At 44.1% G+C, this 11,103-nt stretch overlaps 1 protein-coding gene and 1 long non-coding RNA gene across 3 annotated transcripts; one reads left to right on the top strand and one right to left on the bottom strand.

The window, feature by feature from the left end:
* The first annotated feature begins 9 nt into the window (after positions 1-9).
* On the top strand, positions 10-2,629 carry HASPIN (histone H3 associated protein kinase). The gene has a single exon (XM_018076824.3). The coding sequence runs from the start codon at positions 234-236 to the stop codon at positions 1,830-1,832; it is 1,599 nt and encodes a 532-aa protein (XP_017932313.2). The 5' UTR covers positions 10-233; the 3' UTR covers positions 1,833-2,629.
* A 1,438-nt stretch (positions 2,630-4,067) lies between these two features.
* LOC108640420 lies at positions 4,068-9,642 on the bottom strand. 2 transcript variants are annotated; one of them, XR_003915948.1, is made up of 5 exons: positions 8,972-9,642; positions 8,487-8,617; positions 7,145-7,265; positions 5,720-5,787; positions 4,068-4,704 (listed from the first exon to the last, which is right to left on the bottom strand). It is a non-coding gene; the product is annotated as an uncharacterized LOC108640420 (long non-coding RNA). The 2 variants fall into 2 exon arrangements; XR_003915947.1 differs by having other exon boundaries at positions 4,068-4,675.
* Between the last annotated feature and the right edge of the window lie 1,461 nt (positions 9,643-11,103).

Genomic DNA, 11,103 nt, shown 5'->3' with positions numbered 1-11,103 from the left:
AGCCCTGCCGGGCACAAGCTGCCTCGACCTCACAGAAATCCCCAAGCGCTTTTCCGCCCGCTCAGGGTGACACACAGCGCGCTGCGCCCTGCCACGGTGCCGCTTCTGATGGGCCGCGTGAGCATCTCACCAGAGACTCAGCAAAAGTGAGCTCGGGTTGTCGCACAAGCCCAGCCAACGAGTACCAGCTTGTGCCAGTGGTGGTCTTGGACCGTCAGGAGGTGCCAAGGAGGATGGCGAGCATGAAGCTCAACAAGAAGGCTGATGTTCAACCCACCTGCCAGCAGCCAGAATCTCCCGTGGGCCGCCCAGGAATCTTGGAGAGTAAATATAAAAGGACCAAGCCTTTCCAAGGCTCTGGAGAGGGCAGCACCTGCAGGAAAGCCTGTATCAGTGGCTTCAGCGCCAGCCGCTGGGGGAGGCACACGAGGCTCCGCCCAAAAAGGCTCAAAAACAAGAGGCAGCAGCAGCCTAACAACTCCTTCCTCAGACCACAGGGGAGGCAAAAACGGGCGCAGAAGGGTGTTCTGGAGATGTCTGTAGATGTAAGAGATAATGACTGTTCACTCCTCAATAGCTCGTATTCCTGGGCCAGAGTTCGAGCATCCCTGTCCTTCCATAAGAAGAAGAGAGTGGCCACTGAGAACAGTTTCTGCAGCAGCATCCTCTGTACCCCGGCAGGGAAATCCCAGCTGTCAGGGTACCAAGCCAGCCTGTCGGCTGGGAGGGCTCAGGGCTGCTCCTGGTCCGCCTCCTCCATTATCCTGCTGGCTCCCAGGGATTCCTCTGTCCTGGAGCTGATGCTTACAGACGCAGAGAAGGTGTTTGGGGAATGCCACCAGGAAGGGCCTGTTGCTTTTGAGGAATGCATTCCTTTAGATAAGATGAAAGATTGCAAGAAAATTGGAGAGGGGGTGTTTGGAGAGGTGTTCCAGATCAACAGTGAGAGAGGGCCCGTGGCCCTAAAAATAATTCCCATTGAAGGGACTGAGAAAGTAAATGGTGAAGCTCAAAAGAGCTTTGGGGAGATTCTGCCTGAGGTAATAATTTCAAAAGAACTCAGTCTTCTGTCTGAGGAATCTGTGAATAGGACTGTTGGGTTCATCAGCCTGTACTCTGTGCACTGTGTCCAAGGGGCCTATCCCAAGTATCTCCTGGAAGCCTGGGACAAATACCACAAAGAAACGGGATCAGAAAATGACCGGCCAGACCTTTTTGGGGACGAGCAGCTCTTCATGGTTCTGGAGTTTGAATTTGGAGGCAGTGACTTGGAGCACAAGAGGTGCAGTTTCTCCTCAGTGGAATCAGCAAAAAGCATTTTGCACCAGGTCACTGCCTCCCTGGCCGTGGCAGAGCAGGAGCTGCACTTCGAGCACAGGGACCTGCACTGGGGGAACGTGCTGGTCAAAAAAACAGATGCAAAGGAACTTCATTATGTGCTGAATGGGGCAACACACACCATCCCCACAGCAGGGATTCACGTCAACATCATCGACTACACCCTGTCCCGGCTGGAGAAGGATGGGCTGACCGTGTTCTGTGACCTCTCCACGGATGAGGAGCTGTTCCAAGGCACAGGGGACTACCAGTTTGACATCTACAGGCAGATGAAAGCGGAGAATTCCAACGTCTGGACTGACTATCACCCTCACAGCAACGTCCTCTGGCTGCACTACCTGGCAGATAAACTTTTGAATGACATGAGGTACAAGAGAAAGGCAACAACTCCTGCCCTGAGGAAAACAAAGATGCAGCTCACCAAGTTCCACAAGGAGGTGCTGACCTTTGAGTCTGCCCACGATGTTTTACTCAACAGCAGCCTTTTCCAGTGACCAAGGACTAAGTCACTGATTCTGCCTTTCTCCTCTGCTTTTTTTTGGATACATGATCTTTTTACATGTTGGCACAATGAAGTGTTATGATTCCCAGTGTGAATAATACACTATAAAAAATGTCTAAAAAAATCCCCCCAAAAAAGTCTTCTGCTCTAAGATGTTTCCATATCTACTGTTTTTGAAGGGTGGTGGAGGGGAGACAACCCTTCCTGTTGACTTGTGTCAGCTTTTGTCAAGTGGACTTTTGAGAAAGGTTTGAATAAATAAATTAAGGCTCAATAAATGCTTTGAATTTCACATAATTTTTTTTTACCTTTTTAGTCCTAGATTATTAAAGGTTGTTTTCTTACTATATTGGCTTTTTACATTTTCTTTTTTAAAGGAAAAAAACCTTCAGTTCTGGACAGTAAGGACAAGGGTGAACATTGTTGCTTCACTGGAGACAGAAAGGGGAAAACCCACCCTTTTATTTAGTTTTAAAACAGAACTTTTGTTCAGTTTGGTGAAATTTCTACCTGGAATGATGGTACAAAATGTTAATATGTAAAAGTTTCTGTAAAGTGTTTTAAACCCACTAATCTGGAATAATATGTTAATATGGGGAGGGGGTTCCCTCTCTTAAGGACCAAGAAAAATGTATCTGATTTTGAAAAAAAATAAGATAAAGTACGTGTGTTCTTGATGTGGTTTTGATGGTTGTAATTTTGTGACCTTGTATGCTGATAGGAACCCAAATCTGTAACTTGGTAGTAGCACTTGAAGCAATTTCTCCATTTATCACAGAAGAAAATGCACAAGGTAATAGTTGTTCTTTAGTCCTGACTGCAGGTGCACCAGGTGCCCTAAATTGGAAGCTATCCTTACATTAAATCCCAGCTCTTTGTTTTCAGAAGTCCTTTACCAGTATTCACATTCATTAAAGAAACTGGTCTAAAGAGAACAACTGACCAAGTGAAAAGTGAATTAGATTGTTAACCAGTGACAAAGATGCACTAAGAAATTAAGAGGCAGCATCATCAAATTCATTATAACTGGAGTGCTCTCTGTGCAGCCTGTCTATGTAAATGTGGATATGTGCACTTTACCAATTAAAAGCATCTCTGACCCTTTCTTGAAGTCTTTGTACAAGCTCAGCAGTTGGAGACCCTGAGTACCCTCACCTGTGATGGTTTTACTGTTCTGCCTTCCAGACTCTCCTTGTGCTGTCCAGTACCACAAAAAGCTACTCAACAACCTGCAGTGCTTGAAATTATTAAGATGGAAATTGTCCTGGGATCTTACCAGGCATCCTCTCAATCTTGTTTTCATCTCTAATTGACTAAAGTAATGCAATATATTTGAGTATTCTGTAAACCTACTTGGTAAGGACTGCAGTGAATGCTTATCTGATATAAAGGATGTTCTTCAGTCACAATGGTGCTATTTGCATTTATGCTTTAAAAAAAAAAGAAAAAAAGGATAAACCATGTTATTCTTTGCCTGCCTTGGTCCTTTGTTTCCGTGGTTTGAGAGCTGCTGATTTGGGCTGTGCAGGAAGGATGGGACAGTGGCAGGAACCAAGAAAGGAGAGGTGCCAGCCCAGGGGTGACATGGGGCAGTGGTGTTGGAGCAGCCCGTTGTTACTACAGGTTTTGAAAGCTGCCATTGCCTTGGAATGTTTCCCTGCAAACCAATTTGCTCATTTGTGAACACATAGGGATTTTCATTATTCAAAATTTAAAGCTTCTACCCCTGACAGAACTGGACATTAAATTAATGTAGAAACCTTTGCCTTAAACTGTGCTTCCAAGGCAGTGCAGCTGCCAGAGATGAGCCCTCATTTTCTTTTTAAAGATGCTCTCTGATTAAAATAAATACAGAAAAAAAATCTTGTGTACTAGCCAGTGCCCATAAATTTTAATGGGAGTCAGTTCCCCATAAATTCCAAGAAAGGAATCAGAATGGTAACTTCCCCCTAATCAAGATAAATGCCCTGAACAAATATTTTCATCCCAATCACTTGGAGTAAAAGCTTTACTTGGAACAGAGCAGGATTATATATTTTAATGCTCTGTTCTCCCTGCTAAGGAAGGAGGATGCCAGAACCCAGTTTGCCACTTCAGAAAACACGAGTTTTTTTTTTAATTTGTGCTACACCTAAATTAGGCCCTTCAGATGTGCTCCATCTTTTACTGAAACAAGGAAGTATGAGCAAAGTTAAAATTATCCTAAGGGAAGATTTTTCATATGGATCCAAAGGCTTTGGAAGGCTGAAAAGAACAAGCCTGGTTTCATGTAACCAGTGACTGATAAGTCAAATGGTCTCCAGGTAGGAATTCTGGTGTTTCCAGTTCACAGTGGATTTTGTGGTGAAGACAACACCACTCAGTGATACTCATGGTGATTGCAGACCTATTTTGGATCATGCTTTTGTTTAATTGCCAAATCTCTGAAAATTTTGCCTATTGTGAGGGAAAAGACAGGCAAAATATCAGTCACCCTGTAAATACTCTGTAACTCACCAGGGTACTGATAAAACATAGTGACAAGTGTATTTTCTGCCCATCATTCCCTTCTGGAAAAATCAGACATTTAGTGCAGGAATATAAAAGTTATCTCTTGCCTTGAGGGGAATGCCCCCCCAGCCATGAGCTGAGTTAGAAGGAAGAGCAGCTCTGGCCTGGTTGTAGAGAGAAAGGATGAAGAGCAGCTACTCAGAGTATCATTTAGAGGCAGGAAAAGGGGAGTTAATGATTTCTACTCACAGTTATCTCCTTGAGCACAGGCTGCCCAGTTCTGCAGTCACAGGCTGCAGCAGATAGTGGTGTTGGTTGGCCACAGTGACCAGCAGGAGAGGATGGCTGCCAAAGGATCAGGAATGCTCTTAATGCTGGATAAAAACACTGGGAAATTCAACTCAGCTTGGGTCTGCTCCCATAAAACGAATTAGGCACAAATAGCCCAATAAAAGCTTGAGAGCCTTAAATCAGATAAATCCAGTATTTAGGCTCTAGTCCTAACAACTGAAACGCTCCCTCCCTCCCCTGGAGCTCATTGCAAGGTTTGTTTGGGTCATAAATTGCTTCAGTGTCTGTGCTGGGTTTCTTTTCAGCAGTTTGCTGTGAGCTGTGGGGCTGTTCTACAACCCCACCTTGGCTGTCACCTTCCCAAAATAAGTTTTTGGGGTGGTCAGGACAGGAGTTGTCACAAGTCACCTCCATTAGTGAAACGTTCATGGTCACTCTTCAGTGTGGCCCAGCAGTGACTCCTATCTAGAATTAGACATAAAAAGGGTCTTTATTTAATGAGAGGCCTGAAGCATCCTGGTTCTGGGAATTACTCCCTCCAATTGCTTTCACAGGCAGGACAATGCAATAGCCCAATTAATTATTCAATATCCAGGGTGTGTAGGAAAATGCCTCTTAATATCAAAGGCAGACACTTCCATGCTTTTATCCCTCCTGTTTTACAACAAGGCTGACTTTAAGCTCTGTTCCACTTGATCAGCTCTTCAGTCAATCTCCAGGGTATATTTTTACAATGAAGTGATGCCTTCTGGTTTATGTAAGGCCAGGGGAACTGAGCAGCTCTTTGCTGTAGTGCTGTGCATCAGCCTGAACCAAAATCATATGTTCATAATTAAATGCCAGAGCTGGGATTTTTAGGGTGATCACAGTTGTTCAAAGCTTGGTCTGTGCTCTGAGATTCCCAGCCATGAGAACACCCAGCCATGCCCACAGAGAGCACTGTGTGAATGTGGTATTATGGAAAGGATGAACTGAATGGAAAGTCATGTCAGCAAGAGGACAACGCTGAGAATTCGAAGAAAACGTCTTTTGCACAAAGATGACATTTTATATGAACTCTAAATGCAAAATCTGGATAACAAAACTACCATGACTCACCAAATCTGCCTTGTCAAAGTCAAAGGAGCAGCACAGATGGTCCTGTTGCTGCAGTCCATGCCAGGGAACTGAAAGCAAACACAGATCAGGTCACACCAAACAGTCCTAATTTTTCTAAGGGAGCAGATTCAGAATATCTTTACATATACACACACATCCTCTGAAACCCAAAGTTCCCATGACCTCAACTGAGGAGAAGCTGGAACTAAAAGACCCTCTAGTGATAAGTCAGTCCTAAATTGATGATGTTTTGTAGTTCAGCTCCCAGGATAAGGTTTATTACCAACAGCATGAGAAGTCTTCACTGGGGACAAGGTCTTGTCAAAGAAATGCCAGTTGTTTACCCCTGGACTGCTATAGGGCAATAATATTAATTTCTTTTCCAGAGATGATATTTTTTTTCTTGAATAAATATGCTGTGCCAGATTAGAGACACACTATATTTTCCTTTAGCAATAGTTTTATTCATCAATAAATATCTACTGTCTGTGGCTGATGTTTCTGGAGAAGTTCAGTGATAATTAATAATTAGATATGTGTGTAAGTACTAAGCAATGCTGGCCAACACTAAAGAATCTCATGAATTATTGTTAGGAAATAAATGTACCCTCAACATCATAATGCCTGAGAGCACTGACAATGGTCATTAGTGTTCATTACTGCTCAGGGCTAAACGTTGTCCTCACTCCTCTGTCCTAAGCTTTATGGACACCTAATTAAATATTGAATTGTGGGAAAGACTCCTATTTGTTACTAAAGCAGCCAAAAGCTGCCTCTTTACAGAGCTTTATGGAGTTTTCTCAGAAGCTGTGGTTGGGATTTCAGACTGAAAAAGAGCTGGATTAGCTTGCAGGAACCCTGTACTACACTGCAACAGAGGAGACAGGATGTCAGACTGAACCTTGAAGTTTATGACAGGTTTGTAATGTCCCAAATGTTGTTTTGGAACAAACAAACTAAAAAAATTATTTGAAAATTTAATTATTTTTTAAATTACTTCATTATAAAATTTATAGGGTTGTTACTACCAAATACACCATTCAAATAATAAATCTTAATCCAAGTTCCCGTGGAGAGCTCAATATCTGAAAAGTACTGCACAAAACACACAAATCTTGTACCTTCTTCACAGGTAACACCTGATCTCATGTTGCACAGGGGCACAGGAGAAATGTGGTCAAAAATAGAGCAATTTTTAGCAGATTTGAGGTTGAACCTTAGAGATGAGATTCTCCAAGCAAGACAGGACTATCTGTCTGGGGAAAACCTGGGCCTAAATCCACCTAGAATACAGTACTGCTAAGCAGGAAGGCAGCAGAGGGCAGATGACATGCAAAGGCTAACAAAACCACATTTTTTTTTTATTTTTAATAGTAAAAACTGCATCCTGGAAAGAGAAAAAGCTCTTTGCTTGTGTTTTATTACCTGAAAATGCATTTTCTGATGGGTGGTGTCTGTCCAGCACAGGAACAGGAAACTCCATGTTATCATTTTTCTCATGTTTAATTCTCAGAAGAACCCTGGAAAAACAGTGGACCTCACATGGCTACAAGAAAGGAAGATCAAAAAGTTAAGAAAATATCCAGGCATTAAAATGCACAAGTCCTGACACGTCATCTCTGCTCCAGTTCCCATCTCCTGGCATATTTAGGGACCTTCTGGCTCGGATGTTTTCTTTGGGCCACTGTGTTTAACAGCCATCAGTGGACCACGAGCTCCTCAAATGGATCATTTTATACATTTGCCTCCCATGCCTTTTCCTGGGTAATGTGGTCAGTGATTCAGCTACACATTGTGAAAATCAGCCTCCTTGTGTGTGTTTTCTCCCTGCAGAGACAGCACATTCCAACCTGGTCACAGTTCCCAGTTTTTACCTCGTTGAGACACTGAAGTAAAGCTGAGATTGTACCAGAACATAGTTTTGCTGTAACAAGGCTGTTATTTTGGAAAATCAGGATTCTCTCAGGGTTGAATCTCCTGCTGGTGAGACTGGACAGCTGGTCTCAAGCTAGTCTGAATTACTGATAAGGAACAGAATCAGCTATAAATTTTGGAACTCAAACATTAAAATGTTTTAAAGAAGCCTGGCAGCAAGAACAAGAATTGCTCAGTGTTTCCATGGTTTGTCACCTGGACCAGGCTGGCCTATTTACAGCAATCCCAGTTTCTGCTGGGAACGTTCAGAACACACAAAATCCCAAGAGCCTGGAGGCACAGACAGCCAAAATACACCAGTGAGGGCAGAGCTTCAGAATTAAACACCCTGTTTATGTTTCCATTAGATAAACACATTATCCATCAGTTCCAGTTCTCTCTTTATCTAGAATTTTGTTTTTCAAATACAAAATGCAAGAAGAAAAATCAAATGCATCTGCCCTGTCTCAGCCTTTGTGAACTGCACAGGTCACTCAGCTGCCTGACCAGGTGTGTGACTGAAAATGAGGGACAGTATGTAAATAAATTATTTTGTGTCTAAATGACCCAAATTATCAGTGCTGAATTGCAGGCAGACCTGGATCTGTGTTAATTCCTTTATGTTCACTATCTCATACTTGCTCGAAGCTTTAGACATACAAAGGCAAAAGCCTTTGCAGCTTGAACTAAAGGGTTTATATTTTATATAATTTCTAGCACTGGGAAAGATTTTTTTATGTCCCTCTGATGCTGAATTAAAAATAGAATAATGTCACACTGCTTGGAACACAGAGTCTATATTTGTCTTTGAAGCATTTCCCCAGCACACCAAAAAATAACATTTATTACCTACCAGAGCAGAGTCACGTTCTCCAGAGATCCTGCTGCCCTGTCTTGGAGACCATCATTGGGGAAATCAAAGCCACCAGCAATGGATTGTCCAAAATACTGGAGTCCTGAAGAAATTCCAGAGGTTTTTACTCTCTAAAACAGGGGGGGAAACATCAACAAATAGAAGTCAGGATCTCTCCCCTGTCCTGGGGAAAATACACTTCTCTTCACGAGGCTGCAGTGGGGATGATTTTGTAACACCCCTGAGATGCAAAATACTGACACTTAACAGCCTGTAATGGAAAAGGCTGTTCTGGAGCAGCACCTGAAGCTCCTTTGCCTCACCAGACAGGTGAATAATTAGGAGTTAAGGAGGAGTGACACAAACCATCTGCAAATGTGTCACCCCAGTGAAATGTGCACGTCCTCCCTCCAGCCTCTTGCTACGAAAACATCAGCTCTTCCCTCTCAGGGTGCCCTGCAGCCAGTTCCCAACAATGCACCTACCTGGGCAACAGAGCCCTTGATCTTGTCTTTATTATCTTTATTAAAGGTGGAAGTGCTGCCAAAAGAGGAACGGTTTGAAAGCTGATCTTCAAGGGGAGCTCCAGCTGCAGTATCCTCATATCCATCCCCACTGGTGTCAACCCAAACCTTGCCAAGGGACAGGTCAGCTGCACATTGAAGTGGCCTTTCAAGGTGAAAGAATGAGTCTGAAAAACACTGAAGACAGAAATCCTTTTACAGCAAATGTAGCATAACTCTTACATTGAAAAAAAACCCATAAAATACAGAACAAATCTTAGTGCACAGTCTTTTCTTAAATCAACAGCAGCTGAGGGGATCCCCAGCCTGTTCCACACAGAAACCATCCCGTGTGCTCCCCCTGTGACAGGAATAAACCACGAGAGGGTGCACGTTATTAGAATCCTGACATGCCCAGGCTGGGTTTTTTCCAACCATCCTGTGCGTGCCCTGAGCAACTTCCAGCAGTGCACCAAGGAGGGTTCCCTCCTGGTCTGCTGCTAAAGTTCACTTCTCATTCAAAATGACACAATTAACTTCCATCCTGGGTGTTGTGTAACAGATCCTGCAGCCAGGGCCACACAACACTTGTTTTCTCCATGTCCTGGGAAGCAAAGTTTCAGCAGCTCCCCAGCAACACGTGTGTTGCACAGAACACTGGGCAGGGCAAGGGCTGCACTAAAAACTTGTCTGTGTCCAGGCAAAAACCAGGATTTTACCACCCTGGGATAGGAGTACACCTTAAGTCCTGAATGGTTTTATTTCTTGTACCGAATAGTTTTATTTTTTTATTTCTCTTTCATTCCCCCGTGCCTCAGGCAGGAGCGCTGGCTGCAGCCCGCAGTCCTCTACCATACAGGGAGAGCACGTCCAGCGGGAGCACAAAGCAGGAATGTTTTATTTGTCACTGCTTAGGCACGGCTGGAAAATCCCCAACATGGAGTGTTTACGCTACCAGTGTTTTCACCTCTGTCTCCAGGCGATGGACGTAAACCCTCCCTTCTTCCCCCCATCAAACGGAGCTCCAGCAAGGAGAGGATCTGTCACCCCATCATGGCTCACATCAAGTGGGCAGAGCTCAGACCCTAAATAAGATCCAACCTGTGCTCCAGAAAAAGACAAGCAGCCTTTTCCCTGGAATTCTCTATATATAGCTTTGTAGGATGGGTGTCCTTTGCAGCAGAGTAAGGCAATTTTTAGAACAAAACACCACATATCTACTTATATGTGGATCATTTCCTATTATTTATTTTATTACAGCCATCCTCAGGGACAGATCCTGTAACCAGTTTAGCAGCAACGAAATCGTTATTCAACAGTTTGACAGTGGAAAAAGAACAACAAAGCTGACGACCTCCCTCCCCATGAACCATGAGAACAGAACATAAATACACCACACCCCAGTCAGGGAAATTTTTTTCCCAGTCTTTTTCCAAGTTTCGTGATTCCTTCAGGTACCTGCTGCAGAGGCAACACACTGCAGGCTGGAAGGGAGGAGCAGGTTGGCACAGGGCAGTGTTACCTGGCTTACAACTCCTGCAGCCTCTCCTGGACTGTGGAGTGGTTCCACCAGCTCCTGCAGGACCCTGGAGACACACCAGGTGCCTGCCCAGCACCAGAGCAGCAGCTGCAGCCCACAGCTCACTGCAGGAGGCTTTTAGCAGAACTGGATCAGCGTTGTCCTTGCAGCCAAAGCTGCTGAGTGGTCACCAGGCCTCTCAGCAGCCACTGCTTCCCTCTCCTGACAAAGGACAGGGATCATTCCTGTCCTGGATGGACCAAGGTTTTATGCCAGAGGACTCCAAAAGAGCAAAATTATTTTATTTGCAACATGACTGAGTCCCTGACTTGTGTGTTGGGGATGTGAGCACCAGCAAAACCAAAGCTGTCAACTGGAAATGGATCTTCCTCCCAGTGAAATAGAGACGTGGCTCTCTTTACCCAGACAGTCTAAATTTTCCAAGAATTCTCAGAAAAGAGTGCAACAAATCACATGGACACTTTTCAGCTACCTCCAACTCTCATCCTCTAAGGACTCCCTGTGTTAGCATTTAACAACCATCCTCACAGTCCAGAAATGCTGTAACACTCCACATCTCACAAATCTGAACTGA

This window comes from Manacus vitellinus, unplaced genomic scaffold (genome assembly GCF_001715985.3).
Source record: "Manacus vitellinus isolate BGI_N305 unplaced genomic scaffold, ASM171598v3 scaffold_32_pilon, whole genome shotgun sequence".
In the NCBI taxonomy this organism is placed as follows: domain Eukaryota; kingdom Metazoa; phylum Chordata; class Aves; order Passeriformes; family Pipridae; genus Manacus; species Manacus vitellinus.
This window is presented reverse-complemented; position numbering and strand designations above follow the sequence as displayed.

Excerpts from the sequence above, each read along its gene's own strand:
- HASPIN (XM_018076824.3), top strand. The coding sequence starts at position 234 with ATGGCGAGCATGAAGCTCAACAAGAAGGCTGATGTTCAACCCACCTGC.